Source organism: Ochotona princeps, chromosome 15 (genome assembly GCF_030435755.1).
Source record: "Ochotona princeps isolate mOchPri1 chromosome 15, mOchPri1.hap1, whole genome shotgun sequence".
In the NCBI taxonomy this organism is placed as follows: domain Eukaryota; kingdom Metazoa; phylum Chordata; class Mammalia; order Lagomorpha; family Ochotonidae; genus Ochotona; species Ochotona princeps.
The window spans coordinates 17,547,460-17,570,429 of NC_080846.1; the positions used below are offsets into that span (position 1 = coordinate 17,547,460).

The window sequence follows — 22,970 nt, forward strand, 5'->3', positions numbered from 1 at the left end:
AGCCAGGAGTCAGGAGCTCGATCTGGGTCTCTCATAAGGGTGGCAGGGATTCAAGTACTGGAGCTGTATTCTGTTGGTTTCCTGGGAGTGTTAGCATCTGAATCAGAAAAGGAGTAACCAGGGATCCAACTGGCACTCCCACATGGATGCTCATGTTGCAGGAGGTGGCTTAAACCACTATGCTATGATACCAGCTCCTAACTTTTTATGCTTAGTCATTCTGTATCCTTACATTTTGAAAGTTTCTCCTTGTAAGTGGCATATAATCATTGGATATAAACCATACACTTGATTCATTTCATTTTTGTAAAGATTTATTTATTTTATTACAAAGTCAGATATACAGAGAGGAGGAGAGACAGAGAGGAAGACCTTCCGTTCGATGATTCACTCCCCAAGTGACTGCAACGGCTGGTGCTGCGCCAATCCGAAGCCCGGGGACCTCTTCCGGGTCTCCCACGCGGGTGTAGTGTCCCAAAGCTTTGGGCCATCCTCGACTGCTTTCCCAGGCCACAAGCAGGGAGCTGGATGGGAAAGTGGAGCTGCCAGGATTAGAACTGCACCTATATGGGAGCCCAGCAGGTGCAAGGCAAGGATTTTAGCTGCTGGCTACCATGCTGAACCTGAGTAAATCAATTATTTTTAAAAAGAATAAATTTTTCTAATGGATAATTACTTTATCCATTCAGGTTTTAAGTTACAGGTTTAGGGCCCCGCACGGTGGCCTAGCAGCTAAAGTCCTCGCCTTGAACATGCCAGGATCCCATATGGGCTCTGGTTCTAATCCTGCCAGCCCTGCTTCCCATCCAGCTCCCTGCTTGCAGCTAGGGAAAGCAGTCGAGGACAGCCCAAAGCCTTAGGCCCTGCACCAGCGTGGGAAACTTGGAAGAAGTTCCTGGCTCCTGGCTTTGGATTGGCGCAGTACCAGGCGTTCCAGCCTCTTGGGGAGTGAATCATCGGATGGAAGATCTTCCTCTCTGTCTCTCCTCCTCTCTGTATATCTAACTTTGCAATAAATAAAATAAATAAATACATCTTTTTAAAAAAAGTTACAGGTTTATATTTTTATTTCTAGGGTTATGTTTAGTGTACTGGACTATTTTATAGTTTCTTACATATTTTCAAGTTTATTCCTTTATTTTTTAAATTGGGCCACAAGTTGACATTCATGAAACATATTGGCTGGTACTACATTGCAGTCAGCTTTTCCATTACCAGTATTTGTTTGGTAGTTATTGTTTCATCTGTTCCAGGGATACATATGCAAATCCCTCCTCTTGTGTTCTTGCTGAAGTTAGCTTCCAGGCCAGGACAAACACTGGACTAATCCCTGCACTATGTCTCTGTGGACGCATATGCACAAGTGTGTGGATGAAGCTCTACTTGGCTTGCACACTCGGCTGCAGACACACGTACCTGTACTATGCATACATTGAGTTGGGTACCCGTGTGTTTGTGTCACCTGCGTGCATCGGCAGGCACTGACGCTGCAAAATTCCAGCAGCTTCTTCACACATGGCTGCCTACACTTGTTTCCCTCACTTGACTTGATTGCATTTCTGAGCTTCCAGGGGACTCACCCAGACGTCAGCAGCCCATGTGCCTTGGGCAGAATCTTTCTTATGCATTGCTTCTAGTTCTTTTCAACTCTCATCTTCCCTTTTCCTTTCTTCCATTGTCATATCAATGCACTTGTTAACCCAACAGAGAAGGCTGACGAGGAAAGTTTGCAAATATCCCTTTTTAAAAAGATTTATTTTTATTGGAAAGGCAGACTTAACTGAGAAAAGTAGAGACAGATTTTCCATCCACAGATTCACTTCCCAAATGGATGCAATGGCCAGAGTTGAGCAGATTTAAAGCCAGAAGCCAGGAGCTGGGCTATGAGCCATCCTCCATTGCTTTCCTAGGCCACAGGCAGGGAGCTGGGTGGGAAATGAAGCAGTCAGGACGCAAACCAGCACCCATATGGGATCCTAGTGCTTGCAAGGCGAGGATTAGCCAATTGAGCCACCACACTGGGCCAGAAGAAGTGTAAGGAAAGCTAGCATGAGATGTTAGGAAAGAAAGAGACATCATATTAAGCAATAAGGCATGGTGCCAATGCTATATACAAGGCAGGTGCTGAGTGACCCTACACTAAAGACTGCCCCGTGGTTGTTGAATTCTAGATATCTGTGTTTGACCTGGCTAGATGTTGTGAAATTACTCAAGCTGTACATTTCTTTCTGGTAGAAAAATAAAACCCCAAAGTTAAGGTCATATTGCTCATAAGACAAGAAACAAATTTTTTTTTAAAGATTTATCTATCTTTATTGGCAAGGCAGATTTACAGAGAGAAGGGGAGATGGACAGAAACATCTTTCACCGCTGCTTCACTCTCCCAAATAGCCGTGAAGGCCAGAGCTGAGCTGATCTGAAGCCAGGAGCTAGGACTTCTTCCAGGTATCCCAGCTGAGTACAGGGTTCCAAAACATTAGGCCATCATCTGTTGCTTTCCCAGGCCACAAGCAGGGAGCTGACTGGGAAATGGAGCAGCTGAGACATGAATTGGCACCTGTATAGGGTGGAGGCTTGCAAGGGGAGGATTAGCCAGTTGAGCCAATGTGCCAAGGTGCCTCCATAATAGTCTTTTTCTTGCTTCTGAATGAAGTCTTCTCCTTAGCTTCTCAACACCCACCACTTAAGCTTTTTTTTAACCTTATATATTCATTTTAAGGATAGACTAAAATAATATTTTTCAAACTGTACAACTTCCAATTCATAGTGTACATTCAATAAGTGGCATTGGTATTGTAGTTAAGCATAGATGATTTATATTATACAATTGTAAGCAGCAGGTTTGGGAATTTTTGTGTGTGTATGATGACATGGTTGATCAACATGGGAAGGATTAAGGGTTAGGGAAAAGTGGATGAAATCATTGTTTCCGAATTTTCTGTGTCTTCTTCTTGTCTCTAGGAGAAGGGGAGAGATGAATGCAGAAGCCACACCCAGCCTCCCAAATGTTCCAGTAACCAGGAGCCAGGAGCTTCTTTCAAGTCTCCCACATGGGTGGGAGGGTGGGATGCACAAACCTTTGGGCCATCTTCTGCTATTTGCCCATTAGCAGGGCACTGGATCAGAAGTGCACCAGCCCCCAAACCATCCACATGTGAAACTGGTTTGCAACTTTCTTCAAGGGCCTACTTGTGGTCAACAACCCATGCTCTGCTGGACACGAGGCAACCTTTGCTGCCATTGCCAGGGGTGGGGAGTGGAAGGCTGGTTGCAGGCTTCCCCAAGGTGGATCTTCTGGCCCTTTCCAGAAAATAAATGAAGTTTCAGTTTACATGCTTGACAGATGCCCTCCAAGCAAACACAAGTGCTGTGATTATATATATTTGTGTGTGTGTGTGTGTGTGTGTGTGTGTGTATATAAAATTAATTCCTTTGAGAGACAGAGAGATCTTCCTCCCCTGGTCCAATCACCAAATGTCTACAACAGTTGGGACTGGCCCAGGCTGAAGCCAGCAGGGTCAGTCTTGAGCGGCAGGGTTCCAGGTACTTGGGCCATCACTGGATGCTTCTCCAGACTCGTTACAAGTAAGACGGATCAGAAGCAGAGCAGTGCAGACTTGACCTGCAGGCCCAGCTGTGGGAGGGAGGTGGCAGTTTAATCTGCTATGCCAGCATATAGTCACCAAAGAGCATGACTTTGAACCCTTTCTGGTTTATAACTTCATTTAAATTTGAGCCTATTAATTCTTTTATTATTTTTAAAGATTTATTTATTTTCATTGGAAAGGCAGATCAGATTTATGGAGAAGAGTACGGAAAGATCTTCCACCCATTGATTCATCCCCCAACTGGCCACAATGGTTGGAGCTGAGTCAATCCAAAGCCAGGAGCCATGAACTTCTGGGTCTCCCATGCAGGTGCAGAATCCCAAGGCTTTGCTTTCCCAGGCCCTAAGGAGGGGGGTGGGAAAGTGAAAGAAGAGAAGTGGAGCAGCCAGGACACAAAGCAGCATCCATATGGGATCCCAGTGCTTGCAAGGTGAGGATTCAGCCACTGAGCCACCGCTCAGGGCCCTAGCTCTATTTGATTCAATGGTATGACTTGCTCTTTCTCCCTGGCGGCCCTTAGAGTTGCTTCTGCGTCCAGTGTTCTGGTCGTCGGTAGCCTGGCGTCTTGGCTTCCTCTGGATCTGAGTGTGGCCCTTTGCTCTGCCACCGCAGTTCTGTAGTTCTGCAGTTCTGGGGAACTCTGTCCTGTGACGTCATGAGTCACTTTTGTCCTCCTGGTCCTTGATGCTCTTGGAGGCCTTCTGGACTCCTTCCTAAGGCTCACACATTTTCTCCTGACCTTCCACCTTTTTCTCAAGTTTTTCTATTGAATTTTTGTTCCACTTATCCTGGTTTCTAAAAGACTCCATTGCTTATCTGCATAGCATGTACTTTTTCCTGAAGATTTATTTATATGAAAGGCAAACCGAGAGAGAAAGAATCTTCCATGGCAGGTTCACTTCCCAAACGGATTCAACAGCCAGGCACAAACCTGGAGCCAAAAACTTCAGCTGGTCTCTGCAGTGGGTGGGAGGGACGTATAGGGTGGGCCATCTTTCACTGCCTTCAAGGTCCTTTAGCCGGGAAGCCCAGTACTCCAGGACTTTAACCTGCGGCCCTGGGAAGTGGCCTTTCTGCCCCCTAGTGGGAACTTTTAAAACAGCGTCTGTTGTTATTTTATGAATACACTGTTGATTTCTCATGAAGCTGTAGATGGTGGATTTAAAAAAAAATTTTTTTTGTTTTATTTTTGTTTCTTTCCTCCCCCCCCCTTGGAATTGTTATTTCTTCTAATTTGCTTTTTGCTTGCCCCCTTGGTTTGGTTTCTTTCTTACGAGTCCTTCCTCAAAAACTTGGCCAGCTGTTTGCATTTAAGAGTGAGGATTGGAGAGTGGGAATGAGGGCTGGGGTTAGGACAGCCCCGAAGACTTTTTCCTTGGAGTTTTTCTTTTACGCTGCTGAAATTTCCCAGAAAACTGTTTTTCCAAAGGTGTTACCTGTTATTTATTGATTGATTGATTGATTGATTGATTGGTGTTACCTGTTCTTGCTTGCACCTGTGAAGGGGCCGATTTCCTCAGGCTGCTCAGCCAGCGACCATTCCCTTGCTTGCTTTCCAGCTTCCAAAGAGTAGCAGCGGTCTCGACCTTCCCTGTTTTCTTCTGGCATGCTCATCTTTCACAATAATAACACATTTCTCTGGACAACAACACGTGCATGAGCACCTGACTCTATCGACAGTTTTGACCCATTTTGTTGGAGCACAACTGCAGGATCATGCAGAAAGTCTGTCACAAATTACCCGATTGCCCTAAAGTCGTGTAGGTATGAAAAGACGTACGCTTCTGTAGAATTGATTGTTTTGCGGAAAGCTTTCGTTCATTTCCGCGCGCAGCGCACACACTCATCCATCCGCCTCCGTACTCCGCTCGGCGCGGGGCGGGATACTCTGCCCGAATCGTTTCTTGGCCTTTTGCGGGACAGCAGGGCGAGGAAGAGAAAAAGCTGCCAAAAAGGACCCAGACCACAGACCACGCCTCTCTGGAGTGGGAGGTGGGGATCTAATCTCGTCGATGATTGGTTGGCGTTTCTGACCAATCATGCACAAGGATCGATTGTGCCAATCGTGTTGCTCCACCTCCCCGGGAGCTTTGGGGTCACGTTTACAAATGGGAATCAGGTACGTAAGAGAGACAGAAGGTGTAGCCAATGAGAATCTGCGGCGCTAATGGGTGAGGTGAGGCCGCTGCCAGGTTTAGGGCGGAAGGAACTGCTCTGGCTAAGGAGGGACGCGAAAGATGGCGGCGGAAACGCTGCTGTCCAGCCTGTTGGGGCTGCTGCTTCTGGGGTTCTTGTTACCTGCAAGTCTGACCGGCGGTGTTGGGAGCCTGAACCTGGAGGAGCTGAGTGAAATGCGTTACGGGATCGAGATCCTGCCATTGCCCGTCTTGGGAGGGCAGGTAAGAAGTCGTATATGGGGCTAGGGTCCGAGGTAGAAGAGGAAGGAGGAGAAAAGCAGCTGCAGAGACTCAGGGGGAGCCGGAGGGAATCGGGAAGAGTACGCAGGGCTTTCAGAGTGACTCCTGGACATGGCAGCCTGGGACCCGCTCGTTGGCGTCCGGGAGGAGGAGGTCTTCCCGCCGTTAATCTCCAGGTCCCGGATCCCGGACCAGACACTCCGCCTCCGCCTCCGGGGAGAGTGAGCTTGACTCTAGGGAGAAGACAGCGCGAGGCTTCTCCAGTGTTGCTTCTGTCTTGGGGCATTTCCCCAGGGTCTGCCGAGGCATCTCTGCTGTCTTTACCTCATGGCCCCTGACCCTTTCTTCTTGCCTAGAGTCAAGCTTCGGACGTGGTGATCGTCTCCTCTAAGTACAAACAGCGCTACGAGTGCCGCCTGCCAGCTGGAGCTATCCACTTCCAGCGTGAGAGGGAGGAGGAAGCACCTGCTTACCAAGGGCCTGGCATCCCCGAGTTGTTGAGCCCCATGAGAGACGCTCCCTGCCTACTGAAGGTGAAAGAAGTGGATGGATGGAATGGGGGCTTGTCAACATCCGTTAGAGCATGCTGGTGCCAGCCAAGGGGAGCGGATCTAGGGCACCTGTAGGAGCTATGGAGGCCCCCGGTACCCAGCCCGGGAGAGAAGCACAGATTCCTACAAGCACTGTGACAGATTACAGAATGGGGTTTGACCAAGATTGAAGTGTCACTGTGGGATAGGAAGAGACACCTCCTTAGGGAAACCACTTCATGAGGTCACCCCTTTTGTGTCCCTTCTGCCCCAGTTTCCTAGTTTGTTTTCTGTTGGCCCTTTCCCTGAGCTGCAGAGTCACCGAATCAGTTTGTTTGTTTTGGGACTGACTCGCAGCACTAGGATGTTGGCTCCTGGCGGGCAGTGTATCTGGTTCTCAGCTTGTCTTTTTCCCCAGCTGTTAGAACAGGCTGAGGAATGCTATTTAGCTCAGGGTCTTCTGTTTCCCTAATCTCAGTGCTTCAAGGATAACATGATTTTTTTTTTTATCTGTGTGGAAGGCAAAGGATTAAAAACCCAACATCTGGGGGAAGGAGGGAGGTGGGCAAGGCTTGGCAAGACCTTTGTGTGGGGGACGGGGGAACTGGAGAGTCGAGTGTGGAAGAAGAGGGTTATAGGTCTTGGAGCCTGGAGGCTGTGATCACAAGAAGAGCCTACTGCACTCAGGCCCACCTCTGACTCTTGTCTTTTCATTGTCAGACCAAAGACTGGTGGACGTATGAGTTCTGTTACGGACGCCACATCCAGCAGTACCACATGGAAGGTAAGTCACTCCTGCATGTGCCCTGAGCACCCAGCTGCCTGCCCCCAGCCCTACCCTGGCCTCCCGCACTGAGAAGGGAGTGACTGCTTTGCTATGGCTCCTCTTGCAGACTCAGAGATCAAAGGTGAAGTCCTCTATCTCGGCTACTACCAATCGGCCTTCGACTGGGATGACGAGACAGCCAAGGTGGCAGGAGTGTGGGATTGGAGGGACATGGTGCGGGGCCATGGGATGGAAGCCCTGACAGGAGGGGAGGGACAGTGGTAGCTGCTGGCCACTAGGACCAAGGCTGCCGCCAGGGCCGGGCTTCCTGAGGTCTCCTGGTCCAGTGGGGATGCGGGGTCGTTCTGCAGCTATGGCTGTCTTTCTCATGTCCTCTACCTGCTGCCTGATATTTTCTCCAGGCCTCCAAGCAACATCGCCTGAAACGCTACCACAGTCAGACCTACGGCAACGGGTCTAAGTGCGACCTCAATGGGAGGCCCCGGGAGGCTGAGGTTCGGGTGAGTGTGGGGAGAAGGAAGGTGAAACTCTCTGAGTGACAGCTGACATTCTAAAGGAGGAGGGTGGGGTTGCTGCTCTCCCTGCCCCTGCATCCAAAAGGTAAGCCTCCTGTTTCCAGGGCTGGAACATTCTCCCATAACTTCCCCTCTGAGTTCCTACCACAGGCCACCTTTTCCTGACATTTTTTACTTTCTGTTACCTGACTGCTCCTCCTCCTTCACGCTGTGCCCACTCTGGTCATTAGACAACTCTCCAGCGGGGTCTTGCCTTGTGGGGTCACAGTAGCGTGATTCTGCCCTCGTGGAATGTGTGGGCCACAGGGGATAGAAATGCTCACACAAGAACAATGGACGCGAGCCCAGGATTACAACCAAGAAGGGAGATGCGGGAAGGAAGCCGAAGCCTCTTGGGATGACTCCCAAAGCCCATTCATTGTGGGTGGTTGCTGGAACTCATTCTGTGTTTTCTGTGATTGGCACCTGCATTACAGCCAGCAGCCTCTTAACAAATACTGCTTGGCAGGCAGAAGTGTGGTGGGCAAAGTTCCCCATGTGATTCTATACACACAGACACATACTCCTAGAGAACCGTGTGCTGCCCACTGGACATACCTTCCCATAGTGCAGATTTGCATATGCAGCGTGTGCTAATCAGTGTTGAAAGCCCAGATCCAGGGTGGGAAACAAGCAGGTTCTGTGTCCATTTTGAAGGTGGAGCCAAGAGGATTACTGGAGAGAATGCATGTGGGATCGAGAAAGGATGACCCCAAAGGTTTGCGTTGGAACAGCTAAGAGGATAGAATTGTCATTGACTGAAGTGTGTGAAGGAGCAGGTCTGGGAGAGGCACTTAGGTTGGTTTCCAACATACCAATGTTAGGGTGCTCATTAGGCATCTCCCTGGGATGTGCAGTTGGCATTTAGCTCTGGGGATCTGGAATTCAGGGCGAGATCTAGGCTAGAGATAAAAATACTCCTCATGTTTCTGCCACATTGGCTGGCTTCTGTCCTTTGAACCAGCAGATCTCATTGTTCCTCCCACCTAGAACGATCCTCCCACAGGTCCCTGGAAGTCCGGGTCATCTCTTGCTCAGGTTATATTCAAACAGCCCCGCTGCAGGGCCACCTCACATACACATGAGCTAGCTTCTCCTCCTGTGCTGGTGAGGGGTCAACAGAGTCTTGGGGATTTCCAAGCGTGTAGCATGACCTGAGTCACCTTTCTTGTTGGAGTCAGTCTCTGCCAGCCGTCAGCGGGGTGAGCTCCAAGAAGGCGGAGCGCTGTCCATCTTGTTTTCTTCTGTGCTGTCTGTGCCTGGCACCAAGTGGGCGCCCAGAAATGATTGAGTGGGTGGGAAGCTGGTTCTCGACCGGCTCAGAAGGCTGATCAATTGGTCTCTGCATACATGTGCATGCTTTTTGAGCTTTTTTTTTCCCACATCAAAATAAATTTGTCTTTGAATTTCATTCCTTTATGGACTTTTTGAAGTGCCTTTGTATGTAGCTTTTTAAACTTTTTTTCTCATTGATTTGAGGTAAACAGGAAGAGAGGAGAGGAGATAGGCAGATGGGGCGAGTTCCTACCTGTTGGTTCACTCCCCACATGCCTGCAGCAGCTGGGGCTGGTCCAGTACAAAAGCCAGGAGCTGGCAACTTGAGCCCCGACTCCTATATGGCTGGCAGGGAACTAATTCTCCAAACCGTCACCACTGCGTTTTGGAGTCTGCTTCACCAGGAAGCTGGAGTAGAGCCAGAGCCGGTGGCTGAAGCCAGGTCCTGTGACTTGGGAGACAAGTGTCTTAGCCTAAGCCACACACCTCCATTACATTCTGATGATTTCTTTGAAGGTTTGCACCTGGAATGGGCTAAGAACTGAGGGTACCGACCCCATTTCCCAATATTTGTTGAATGGCTGCCCTGTGCCAAGGTCTGTACTGGCACTGGGGAGAAAATGGGGATGGAGAGATGAATCTTGCTCTCAGGAGACAGGTGGCAGATAGGCTGCACAGCACACAGGGTAAATGCTGTGACAGGGAGAGCCAGCTTTGTGGGACAGAGTTGAGCTGCCGCTTGTGGTGAAGGTATCCCATATCTGAGTGCCCATCCCAAATCCTGGCTGCTTTGCTTCTAATCCAGCTGCCTGCTAATGCAACTGGGAAGGCAATCGAACGTAGCCCAAATGCTTGAGTTCCTACCACCTGTGTGGGTGACCCAGATGGAGTTCCTGGGTCCTGGTCGAAACCGTAAGAGGAGTAAACCAGAGGTGTAAGAGCTCCTACATGCACTCACTGTTTGTATCTCTCTCTTTCTCACTCTGCTGCACTGCCTTTCAAATAAGTCTGTAAAGCAAAAATACGGTGACAGGTCAAGTGTAGGTCACTGGGGAACAAAAATAAAAAATAAATACATAAATAAATATATATATATAATAGGGAAGTAAAGTGAGTTGAGGGTAAGTAAAGGAGAGACCTCTTGGGAAAAGTGACATTGGAGCTGACAATGGGAGCATGAGAAGTTAGTCCAGCAGGTGCGGAATGGTGCAGGGGAGGGAAGGGCTTCCTGGTGGAAGGACACTGAGGAATGCAGGAAGCCTGGGGGCAAGAGACGATGGCCTATCGTGGACAGAGGGCTGAGTGTAGCCTTGGAATGAAGAAAAGTGAAAATTCCAAGAGACTTGGGTGAGTTGGAGGGCAAAACCTATAGAAGAAGGGGTGGGCGTTATCTCGCAGGATTCTGGCTTGAGCACCTGGATAGATGGTGACAGGCACTCCTGAGATAGCGCAGTGGGCAGAGCAGTGGGCTCGGTGAAGGATACACTGAGTCTGGCCTTGCACGTGAGCATGCTGAGTCCAGTGGCCTTTGGGCATCCCAGTGGAGGTGACTGAGCAGACTGAGGGTCTGTGATCCTGGAGCCCTGAGAGAACTGAGTGGAACCCAGGGGCTGGAAGTTCCTGTCACGGCCTTTGTGACTGAAGCCAGGGGCTACTGGGAAGTGCCCAAAGGAACTAAGGAATGGCGTTTGGAGGAGACCACTTGTTGACAACACGGGCAGGAAAGCAAGAGGGAGACTTGCCAGGAAGGAGCCATGGAGGAGCTCACGATGAGGGACCCAGTTGTCTGCTGCTGCTGAGCCTTCCAGGAAGAGAAGGCTTAAAACCTGCTTGTGGGTGATCACAGGCATGGTCTGGATGGATGCAAAGCCTGCATGTGGGAATAAAGAGCTCAGACAGCAGGGTGGGGGACCAGACAAAAGATATCAGTCCTCCACCCAATTAGCCCTGAGCAGTTCTTTGGGAGTAGGCCTCATGACAGGGCTTTGGTGGTCTTTGCAAGGACAATTTCAGTGTGCGATGCTAAACACAAAGTGCTGGCTGAGGAAACCCCTGAAGGAATCCCACTGAGAAGGGGAGCTGTTTAGAGGTGCCGTGCAGATGTGGGCGTGCTGTGTTGTAGGTGTGTCTTTTGAGCCAGAACAGACTGAAACACGCTTCAGTGCTGTTGGGTGTACATTATTTTAGAGAAAAGACAGGATGGAAGAAGGGCAGGTGATAAGGGGCTGTGAATGGAGTTGGGAGGCACCTGTCCCAGAGGTCCGTGAATTCACTGCCAAGTTAAACAGATGTTACTGTCTCACGGTATCTTATTCAGATTTTATTATTATTATTATTATTACTTTTTTTAGGAAACAGGAATAGAGTGCTGATGATACATTTGTAGCCCACTCTTCTGACTTCCTGCTGCTCCTCCAGAGACAGTCTCAGCCATTGCCTTTGGCGTACCTTAATTGTTGATACATAGATCACAAACAAGATACATTGTTTTGTGCCACATCAGTGGTACCAATTGACCTTTTCACTAATCACTGTTTTTACCATTGGGTGGCATGATATGACATTCTATTTTTGGTTTAAGACTGATTTCATGTATCTGAAAGGCAGAAAAACAGAGCAATCAATCCATCCATACATCTTTCATCTACTGGTTCACTTCCCAAATAACCACAGTGACTGGAGCTGGGTCAAGTGGAAGCCAGAAACCAACAACTCCATCCAGGTGTCCCGTGTGGGTGGTAGGACCCGAATACCAGGGCTGTCCTCTGCTGCTTTCCCAGGCCCTTTAGCAGGGTGCAAGATGGGGAAAGGAGCGGCCTGGACTTGAATTGGTGCTCATATAGGATTGCCAGTGTTGCAAGCAGTGAAGTAAGCCGTGCTACCACAACACCAGCCTGTTTTAGGTTATTCTGATCTTTTATAAACACAGAAGCACCTCTGGGAATTGTTCTGAATCTGCAGAGTGTAAGTGGGTGAAGTACCTGAAAGTGGTCATGCAGTTTTGATGTGTACTGCCAGATCACCCCACTTTGGTGCATTGCTCTTCTAGCATTGTTCTAGAGTGTCAGTTTCCCTACAACCTTGAAAATTCTGTTCCCTTTGATTTATCTTGGTGTAATGGCTAAGACACCATTGGCTGTTGAAGTGCCTGTGTTTAAGTCTAGGTTCCAGTGTCCTGCTAACACACACCTGGGAGACAGGAGGGGCTGACTGAGCTCAAGAAGTTGGGTCCTCTCCATGCTCATGACTTTGGCCTGGCCCAGTGCCGGCTTTTCTATGCATCTGGGGAGTAGAATAGGGACGGAGCTCTGGTTTGGTTTGTCTGTCCCTGTGTTTCTTCTCTATTCCTCTCTGTGTCTTTCTGCCTTTCAAATACATTAAACTTTTTTAAAGAAAATTTTTATTGCAAACTCAGATATACAGAGAGGAGGAGAGACAGAGAGGATGATCTTCTGTCTGATGATTCACTCCCCGAGTGACCGCAACGGTCAGTGCTGTGCTGATCTGAAGCCAGGAGCCAGGAGCTTCCACCGGGTCTCCCATGCACATGCAGGGTCCCAAGGCTTTGGGCCGTCCTCGACTGCTTTCCTAGGCCACAGACAGGGAGCTGGATGGGAAGTAGAGCTGCCAGGATTAGAACCGGCACCCATATGGGATCCCAGTATGTTCAAGGTACGTTCAAGGCAAGGACTCTAGCTGCTAGGCCACTGTGCCGGGCCCCAAATATATTAAACTTTGAAAAAATGATGATGAAAAAAATGATGATGAAAGTTAAGGATTTAAACATAGACTGTGAATTCTATCTCATTTTGTAAGTGCCACGCTGTCTTGGTTGCCATAGCTTTACAGTGAGCCTTAAACAGGAAATGTGCAGCCTCCAACTTTGCTCATCGTTTTCAAGATTGTTGCAACTATTTGGGATTCCTTGAATTTCCAAACGTCTCTTAGACTCAGTTTACTATTTTCTGTAAAGAAGCCAGAGGAGTTTGGATGAGCTGGCCAAGCATGAGAAGATGAGTTTGTGGAGTGCTGCCTTCCAGCAGGTTTGCTGGTCTTTGCGTATGGGGGTCTTCGCAGAGCTCACTGTGGAGGCCATTTAAGAAAGAGTCAGCAGGTGTATTTCTCTCTTCTTCTCCCTGTATTAAATTTGTTCTAATTTGTATCCTAGCCTTCCCCTTGGATGGCAGGTTAGGGTATTGATTTGAGCTTTGTATTTTTAAAAATAATAATGTCTATAGCAAGGCATTTGCCTCTAAGTGCTATGTATGAGTCAGCTTTTCATTAGTATGATCGAGTGCTGAAGGCAAGCTGCTTCCTTCAGAAAAGAGGTTTATTTGGGCCTGTGGTTCAGGAGGTACAAAGTCTAGGGCATCACTAGATGACGGCCTTCCTACTGGTGCAGTCCTTAGGGGACAGCATCTCAGCAGATAGCTAGGGAGCCTTGTGTGGCTGTGTGGGGCCTGAACCCATCCTCATAAAGCTGCAGTTGCATCTTTGTTTTTAGTCATTTTGAGGTACTTTATAACTCAGGTGTTTTGCTTTCGTGGTTTATTTGTTTGTGTATTTGAAAGAGTTACAAAGAGAAAGGGAGAGACATAGAGGGAGATCTTCATCAGCTGGGGCACTCCCCAAATAGCTGCAATGGCTAAGGCTGGACCAGGCTGAACACAGGAACCAGGAGCTTCACCCGGGTCTCCCAAGTGGGTGGCAGGAGCCCAGGCACTTGGCTGTCTTCTGCTGCGTTTCCCAGGCCGTTAGCAGAGAGCTGGGTTGAAAGTAGAGCAGGTGGGACTTGAACCAGCATCCATATGGGATGCTAGTGTTACAGACGGTGGCTTCACTTGCTATGCCATAATGCCAGCCCTATAATTTTCTTGTGATTTCTCTCCTTTGACCCATTTGTTACTTTGGAGTATGTTGTTTAATTTCCACTCTTGGGGAGTCTGCCCTAATGACTGTGTCGAAACCTAATGACTCTCACTGGTCGCTTTTCTGAACATTGATGGCATTCACTATGACTTTGGGCTTTAAAGTCTTACAGGAATTCAGAGGGTGATGAGAGGAACAAGCCCTATTTAGACCTTAGCATATTGTTGCAGCCATAGCCTGTGAGTTTGAGCATGTCGTATCTTTGTTTTTATTCATTTTGAGGTATTTTGTAATTTTCGTGTGATTTCTCCTTTGACCCATTGATTACAAACTTCTAAAATTTCTTTGTCATTCATTTCTCTTTAAAAAAAAAATTGTATCTATTTTTATTTGAGAGGCAGCCAGGCGGGTAGACAGATGGACAGAAGAGCGCCCGTCTTCTGCTTCTGCGCTGGGCCAGGTGCCAGGCAGGAGCTGGGACCTCAGTGAAGGTCTGCCATGTGGATGGCAAGGGCTCAAGTCCTTGGACCATCTTCAGCTGCCTTCCCAGGTGCATTGGCAGTGAGCTGGGTCAGAAATGGAGCAGCTTGGATTCAAAGCAGCACCACAGTGGGGAATGCTGGTACTCACAGGTGGTGACAACCCACTATCTTAGAACATCCTACATAGCTCCACTTGTCTGAAAGTTCTCTTTGCCTTGGACTCCTTTCTCCCTCACCCACCTGCTCTATTTCACGTGGTCAGATGCCTGCTAGGGAGCTGGAGGCAGGGGCAATGGTCTGCTTCCCCCAGGCTTTGTTGGTGTTTCATTGGGCAGGGATGATGGTGTCTGCTGAGCGAGCGGATGGCATCTCCTTCCATGGCACTTGTACCCAGCGAGGGAGCCTGACGAGGACCCTCCCTGCTGCACCTGAGGAAAAGCCTCCATGTGGGGAGTGGGATCAGCCCGAGGAAGATCTGGGCCTCGCCATCACATTGGTCTGGAATTTCATAGACAGATACTGGTGGCCTGCGCCCTCTATGAAATAGCATATCCCGTAACCAGATGGTGAAGGCAAGGGAGGTGGAATCTGTATCCGCTGAGCTGTGGGGGTTGGGTGCAGAGACAGGCCAAGCACCACAAACTCTCTTTAGTTGATCTTTCTTTTTCTTCCTTTCTGCCTTCCTTACTTCCTTTTCTCTCTTTTTTCCTTCCTTTCTTCCTTTCTCTTTCTTTCTTCTTTTTCTTCTCTTTCTTTTTTAATATATATATATATTTTAATATTTATTCATTTTTATTGGAAAGTCAGATGTACATAGAGCAGGAGAGACAGAGAGGAAGATCTTCCATCTTTTGATTCACTCCCCAAGAGGCTGGAACGCTCAGAGCTGAACCAATCCAAAGCCAGGAGCCTGGAGCTTGTTCCCAGTCTGCCACATGGGTGCAGGGTCGCAAGGCCTTGGGCCGTCCTCAACTGCTTTCCCAGGCCACAGGCAGGGAGCTGGATGGGAAGTGGAGCCGTCAGGACATGAACCGGTGCCCATTAGGGATTCTGAAGTGTGCAACGCAAGACTTTAGCCACTAGGCTAGCAGCTGGGCCCAAATATATATTTCTTTGAGAGAGAGAGAGAGAAAGAGAGAACTGCTTCCCGCTGGTTTACTTCCCCAGATGCCTGCAATGATAAGGACCAGGCCAAGTCAAAACCAGGAGCCAGGAACTCCATCTGGGTCTCCCATGTGGGCAGCAGAGCCCCAGCTATGAGAGTCATTACTGCTGCCCCCCAGGGTGCCCGTGAGCAGGAAGCTGGAGTCAAGAGTCAGGGACAGATCCAGGAGTGAATTCCAGCCTTGCAACATGGGACCTGGGCACCTTTACCAGCATCTTAACCTCGAGGCCGATTCTTGCTCCAAGGGAATTTGCTCCTAGATTTTCTTAAACAGGTTTTCATTTTCTTCATGTCCTTTAGTACATTTCTAAATATTCTTAATATTTTGTTTCATTTTTTTTTTTAATTTCTTTGCACATGCAGTTTCACTGGGGATCTGTCATTCCCGAAGTAAGAGCTTTTAATAGTTACTCTAGAAATTGCAATGGTGAATACTTAATTTATCTGAGACTAACACTGGTCATCGTCTTTATTCTTTTCCTGAATGATATAACTACCTCAGAACTGTCTGAAGTGTATATATATGTATATGTATTTTAATATAGACACATAAAAATAATATATGTCATGTAAAGCAAATTATGAATATATCTGTATGTGTATGTGTGTGTGTACACAGCATATTTGTAAGAAGCAGGAGTTTGATGCAGGGGTTAAGACCTTGCTTGGCATGTGTAAAACCCATATCTGGATTTGAGTCTTGGCTCTACTTCCAATCTCAGCTTCCTGCCAGTGTCCCTCCTTGTAGACAGCAAGTGATGGTTCAGGCACTTGGTACCTGTCACTGATGTAGGAGACCTGGATTTAAAAGAGAAAAAAAATATTTATTTATATATTTTTAGAATGGCAGATTTACAGAGAAGGAGAGAAAAAGATCTTTCAGCCTCTTCCAGGTCTCCCATATGGGTGCAGGATCCCAAGGCTTTGGACCATCCCCCTCTGTTTTCCCAGGCCACAGACAGGGAGCTGAATGGGAAGTAAGGCAGCCAGGACACCAGTCGGCACCCGTATGGAATGCCAGCACTTGCAGGCAGGGATTGACTAATTGAACCATTGTGCTGGCCGCAAGACCTGGATTTAGTTCCCAGCCCTGATTGTTGCAGCATCTGGAAATGACCCAGTGATTGGGAGATCTTTCTTTCTGTCTGCCTTTCAAATAAAATAAAATAAAATAAAATTTAAGATTTATTTATTTGAGGCCCAGTACAATGACCCAGTGACTAAATCCTTGCCTTGCATGTACCAGGATCCCATATGTACTCAAGTTCGTGTCCCAACTGCTCCACTTCCCTTCCACTCCCTGTTTGTGATCTGGGAAAGCAGCAGAGGATGGCCCAGAGCCTTGGGCCCCTTCACCCACATGGCAGACGCGGAAGAATCTCTAGGCTCTTGGCTTCGAATCAGCTCAGCTCCAGCTGCTGGATGATCTTCCTGTCTGTCTGTCCTCTCTGTAAATATGACTTTCCAATAAAAATAAAGTAAACCTTTAAAAAAAGTATTTATTGGGCCCGGCGGCGTGGCCTAGCAGCTAAAGTCCTCGCCTTGAAAGCCCCGGGATCCCATATGGGCGCCGGTTCTAATCCCGGCAGCTCCACTTCCCATCCAGCTCCCTGCTTGTGGCCTGGGAAAGCAGTTGAGGACGGCCCAGTGCATTGGGACCCTGCAGCTGCGTGAGAGACCCAGAAGAGGTTCCAGGTTCCCGGCTTCGGATCGGCGCGCATCGGCCCGTTGTGGCTCAGTTGGGGAGTGAACCATTGGATGGAAGATCTTCTCTGTCTCTCCTCCTCTGTGTATATCTGGCTGTAATAAAATGAATAAATCTTTAAAAAAAATTATTTATTTGGGCCTGATACAATAGCATAGCAGTTAAAGTCCTCGCCTTGAATGTGCCAGGATCCCATATGGGTGCCGGTTCTAATCCCGGCGGCCCCGCTTCCCATCCAGCTCCCTGTCTGTGGCCTGGGAAAGCAGTCGAGGATGGCCCAAAGCCTGGGGATCCTGCATCTGCGTGGGAGACGGGAAGAAATTCTTGGCTCCTGGCTTTGGATTGGCTCAGCTCTAGCTATTGCGGCTGCTTGGGGAGTGAACCATCGGATGGAAGATCTTCCTCTCTGCCTTTCCTGCTCTCTATATATCTGCCTTTCCAATAAAAATAAATAAATCTTTTAAAATTTTTTATTTATTTGAAGTTAGACTTAGAAGGAAAAACAGAGAGATCTTCTACCTACTGGTTCACTCCCCATATGGCTACAATGGCTGAGGTTGGGCCAGATCAAAACAAAGAGCCAGGAGCTTCTTCCAGGGCTTCCATGTGGGTAACGGGCCCAGCACGTGAGCCATCTTCCTCTGATTTCCTAGGCTATGAGCAGTGGGGTGGATTGGAAGGAGAGCAGCCAGCATTGCAGATGGTGGCTTCACCAGCTGCAAAACTGTACAATTAAAATGGCCTAGTGACCTCCTGTCAGCTGCCCGTGTTCATTTCCCAGCTTCATCACTGAGGAGCGGCCAACCCGAGCAAGTGTTTTCACTGCACCTGACCTCAGTTCCTTGAGCCACTGAGTTGAGATCCTTGGTTCCCTCCCTCTCTGAGTGTTTGCGAAGTACCCGAGAAATGGTACACATACTACAGGATGTGCTGCTCTCAGAACGCAAGCTGAACACTGGTGGTCCCCGTAAGCCTCTCGCTGTTTGTGTCCCGGCAGTTCCTCTGCGACGAGAGCGCAGGCATTTCTGGGGACTACATTGATCGTGTGGATGAGCCCCTGTCGTGCTCCTATGTGCTGACCGTTCGCACTCCTCGCCTCTGCCCCCACCCTCTACTCCGTCCCCCGCCCAGCGCTGCTCCACAGGCCATTCTCTGTCAGCCGTCCCTGCAGCCCGAGGAGTACAGGGCCTACCTGCAGAGGCAAGATGGTGAGGACTTGGGGCAGGCTGTTGGGAGGACCAGGAAGCTGAGAAAGTCTTGAATCACCCAGAGAAACTGAAACAGCCCTATGTGGCCCATCAGCAGACTCAAAGCTAGATGACCATAAGGTCGTGGAGGAGGCACAGGAGCTGGAGCACCAAGCGTGGAGTGAGGCCAAGCCTGGGGTGGCACCCCCAAAGGGAGAAGGTAGGACTTGCCTTTCCCTGTCCCATGCAAGTGGATTCCACTTCTCCGTTTAACCTTCAGTCCCCTGTACTGATTGATGGGTTGGGCTGGAGGGGTGCCATGGACTCTTAGGGGTAGAGGTGGGATGTGTGCCCCATTCTGTCTGCTCCCTTCCTTTCTCACCTCCTTTCAGACTCCTCCCCCTGCCCCTCTGCATCCCAGGTGCAAGCCCAGCCAAGGATGACAACAAGCAATCCGATTTCTGGAAGATGCTCCATGAGCCAGAGGACCAGGCCCCAGCAGGGGAAGAAGCCCCAGCAGAGGTGAGAATCAGCTTCCCAGCCACCCCCCTGCCGAGGCTGGAGCTGGCTTTGGGGGTGGGGAGGGTCAGTTGAACTGAGTCAAGCTGAGGTGACTGACGTATCGCTAGGGAGGTAAGGCATGTGCAGAACCACTGCCTCGAGAGCTTGGTGGGCATGCACAGGACCTCACACTTGACTGCTCCTTTCTCCCCGTCAGGAGCAGGACCCGAGCCCGGAGGCGGCAGACCCAGCTCCAGCCCCTGCCAGTGGTGAGGCGACCCTCTGAGACATGGGTTGCAGAGGGTAGACATTAAACACTGGGAGGCAAGGTGGGCATCCATGCCAGCAGTGAGTCCACTTTTACCCTAGTTAATGGCTTTGACAGACAACAAGGCTGTTGTTGGGAGGGAGGGAGCAGGAGTGGCGGCCCCACTCCTTGTTGACTTCATAGGCCTGGATGATTTCGCTTCCCCTCAGCTTCTGTATCCATAAAGCACGGGTCATCAACTCCGCCTTGCAGGCTTGTAAGGAATCTGTAATTGTAACAGCAAGCCTGGAGCTGTGGAGACTAGGAACCATTAATACTGGGGAGGGAGAGTGGCTCCTGTCCGAGGTCCCTTCTGTGGCCCTGAGGCCTGGGGTCCTGGCCCCAAGGGGCACAGGATTGTGTGACAAGCCAGGCAACCAGTAGCCTGGTGGCAACCGGCCTTCTCGCCTTACACCCACAACGAAGCCATGCTGTTCCTTTCACCCTAGACTTTCAGAACAACGTGCAGGTCAAGGTCATTCGGAGTCCTGCAGACTTGATTCGATTAATAGAGGAGCTGAAAGGTGGAGCCAAAAAGGTATGGGCCCCCCCTCAAGGGAGGGGCAGGACCTGCCTCCCAGCTTGGAGCCTTAAATAAACCACCCTTGATCCAGGCCTGCATCTGACCTCCCCAGCTGATAGGCGTCCTTCATGCCTCCAGCCCGCCACCCCCTGGCACAGCCCCCACTGTCTGACCCATTGTACACCTCTCACGACAACTACCCACCACCCCCTTCTTCCCCTTCCCCACCTGCGCAGGGGAGGCCAAACACAGCCCCGGAGGAGCCTGAAGAGGATGCCACAGAAGCCCCTCCACAGGAAGCAGAGGGGAAGGAGAAAGGGGAGACAGAACTCCAGAGTGAGGCTGGGGAAGAAGAAGACGGGGATGAGGACGAGGATGAAGATGAGGATGAGCGGCAGCTGCTCGGAGAATTCGAGAAGGAGCTGGAAGGGATATTACTCCCATCTGACCGCGAGCGGTTGCGCTCCGAGGTGAAAGCTGGCATGGAGCGGGAGCTGGAGAACATCATCCAGGAGGTAGGCACCGCCCTCACACCTGCTGCTGCCGCCTCCGTGGCCACTACAGTCACCAGCTCCCGCAGGGTGGTACAGAGAGCTGAGCGGCCGGCAGCATGCATCTGGCTGTTCCATCCAACAGAGGGTGGTGGGGAAAGGGTCTGGAGACCAGGGTGTTCCCTGGGTGCTCAACGGCCTTGGGGAGAGTATGGCCTGCCGACCCCCAGTACCAGCTCTCACTGGTTACTGCAGACCGAGAAGGAGCTGGACCCCGATGGGCTGAAGAAGGAGTCTGAGAGTAGGCGGGCCATGCTGGCTTTGACGTCCACTCTCAGCAAACTCATCAGAAGGCTGGAGGAGAAGCAGAGTCCAGAGATGCTGCAGAAGCCCCGGAGAAGGAAGGTTGTGCCCCGAAAGCCTCCCCCATCACCCCAGCCTGCAGGTGAGACAGGCCCGATGGGAAGGAGCCGCTCGGCCACTTGACTGCTCAGCTGGCACTGTGCTGGGGCACCTGTTCCTGCCCTTTCCAAGGATGCACCTGCCCTTCTTGGCACAGCTGCCTCCTAGTCAGCCTCTTGGACAGCAGTTGGGAGCGTGTGTGCCTGGTTTTGGGGGTCGCTCCTGGATGCCCAGTGCCTGGAGCCGTGCCTGGTTCCTTGTGGTGATCGGCAGGCAGGATCCAAGTGACTCGGACCAAGTCCTATGGGGGGTGCACCTTGCAGAGGCCCCAGCTGTCAGCCCAGCTGCCTGGGAGCCTGCACACAGCTGCAATCACCTCCTCAGTGCCTCTGGGTGGTGTCCAGTCTACTGGGTGCCATGGGTGTGGCCAGCAGGCATTCCCCGTGGAACCTCCCACAAGGGCAGTCCCTGGGGCCACTCTGTAAAGCCTGAAGCCAGTTTCCCAACCTGCTTCTTAAAAGCACACTGGTTGGCACAGATGGCCTAGGTTTTGCTTTGAGAAAAGCACTTGTTTCCTGGAAGGTGATGGGCAGGATTACAGGGTGGTGTGGGGAGGAGGAGTTAAAATTGGTGGCTAGAGTTCTGCAAGTGGGACCCATGAGGGCACCCTAGCTCTGATCAAAGAAATGGGGTGGGGAGTGGTAAAGGGGTGGGCACCCAAACCAAAGAGGGCTCAGGGAGAGGTGAGCACTGCAGCCCCAACCCTGGAGTCACGCCCGACTCTGCTTTATGTCTCCCTGTGTATGTTGCCCCCTAAGAGGAGGATCCTGAGCACAGAGTCCGGGTCCGGGTCACCAAGCTCCGTCCCGGAGGCCCCAATCGGGATCTCACCGTCCTGGAGATGGAACGGGAAAACCCACAGCTGAGACAAATCGAGGGGCTGGTGAAAGAACTGCTGGAGAGGGAGGGACTCCGAGCCCAAGGTGGGCCCTGGAGGGCAGCTGGGCTGGAGCGGCAGCAGGGGTTCCCGTGGTGGAGGGGCTGGGGGCAGGGGCCCTGCCTGAGGCTGCTGCCCAGCCGCCCAGTCTCTCACAGCCCACCGCTCCTTCCCAGGGAAGATCGAAATCAAAATTGTGCGGCCTGGGGCCGAAGGAACTGAGGAGGATGCGCGCTGGCTGACTGATGAGGATACGAAAAACCTCAAGGAGATTTTCTTCAATATCTTGGTGAGGGGCATCCTGTCCTACCCTGCCCTGGCCCGTGGTGGTTGTCCATGAAAGGTTCGGTTGCCCAAGTAGCTCACATCCGTTCTGTGGGCCCTCTGCTGTCAGAAGGGCTTGGAGGTAGCTGATCCTCCAGCCCCGCCTCTTCGGCCGCTCAGCCCCATCCCTCCTGCAGGTGCAGGGAGCTGAAGAGGCCCACAAAGAACGGCAGCGACAGAAAGAGCTGGAAAGCAATTACCGCCGGGTGTGGGGCTCTCCAGGCGGCGAGGGCACAGGAGACCTGGAGGAGTTTGACTTCTGAGACCTGGAGCCATCCCAGCCGACCAGCCCTGCCTCCTCCCCAGTCTGGGGCATCCCCACCACTGAAGGCGAAACAGCCAATGCTGAGCTATGGATTTTGGGGCCTCAGCCTGGGTGGGAAGAGAGCTGTGGGGTGCCTGCTGCTGAGAGCCGCCATGAGGCTACCCGGCCTGTGGCCTTTGCCCTCCCACACTCTCACTATGTCCCCTTCCCTTTCTCCTCGGCCCTCCCCACCACCAGCCCCTGAGTTGGGGAATCTTCCCTCCTATCTGCCTGGAGCCTGGGACCAGCTACTTGGGGGAGAGTGCAGCAGGGAGAGCTGGAGAAGGAGGGCAACTTAGCAGGCTGTCTTTCACGCTGCTCTTGAGGTTTCTGTTCCCCCTCCCTTGCGGTTGCCTTCAGTTTCCTTCTCCCTTTCCTGTGCACCTGGCCCTTTCCACCTGCACTTCAGAGGTCGGGGAGCCCTCACCTCTGTGGCCCAGGAAGTGGGGGAATGCTGCCCATCGCCTCCAACACAATCCCAGTCAAGAACAGAGTGGGCACAGAGCTACCCACCTCTTTTTGAACAATCAGGTTTCTAAATAAAGAACTGGACCATCAGCCCATCAGTGCGGACAGGTTTTGTCAGGGGACAGGAGGCAAGG

At 50.7% G+C, this 22,970-nt stretch overlaps 1 protein-coding gene across 4 annotated transcripts; it reads left to right on the forward strand.

The window, feature by feature from the left end:
- The first annotated feature begins 5,821 nt into the window (after positions 1–5,821).
- OS9 (OS9 endoplasmic reticulum lectin) lies at positions 5,822–22,926 on the forward strand. Of its 4 annotated transcripts, none has more exons than XM_058673056.1 (15): positions 5,822–6,007; positions 6,382–6,558; positions 7,276–7,339; positions 7,449–7,525; positions 7,744–7,842; positions 18,390–18,600; positions 18,695–18,799; positions 19,001–19,101; positions 19,298–19,349; positions 19,837–19,925; positions 20,147–20,425; positions 20,657–20,846; positions 21,622–21,786; positions 21,917–22,029; positions 22,202–22,926. In XM_058673056.1, the coding sequence occupies exons 1-15, from the start codon at positions 5,846–5,848 to the stop codon at positions 22,325–22,327; spliced, it is 2,010 nt and encodes a 669-aa protein (XP_058529039.1). In that variant the 5' UTR covers positions 5,822–5,845; the 3' UTR covers positions 22,328–22,926. The 4 variants fall into 4 exon arrangements, with proteins under 4 accessions (XP_058529039.1, XP_004583021.2, XP_004583023.2 ...); XM_004582964.4 differs by having other exon boundaries at positions 18,698–18,799; XM_004582966.4 differs by lacking the exon at positions 21,622–21,786.
- Positions 22,927–22,970: the final 44 nt, after the last annotated feature.

Bases quoted from the DNA above. Each gene is read 5' to 3' on its own strand.
- OS9 (XM_058673056.1), top strand. From the start codon at position 5,846: ATGGCGGCGGAAACGCTGCTGTCCAGCCTGTTGGGGCTGCTGCTTCTG. The intron at 6,559-7,275 runs GTGAAAGAAGTG...TTTCATTGTCAG, and splicing joins ACGCTCCCTGCCTACTGAAG to ACCAAAGACTGGTGGACGTA. The intron at 19,102-19,297 runs GTGAGAATCAGC...TCTCCCCGTCAG, and splicing joins GGGAAGAAGCCCCAGCAGAG to GAGCAGGACCCGAGCCCGGA.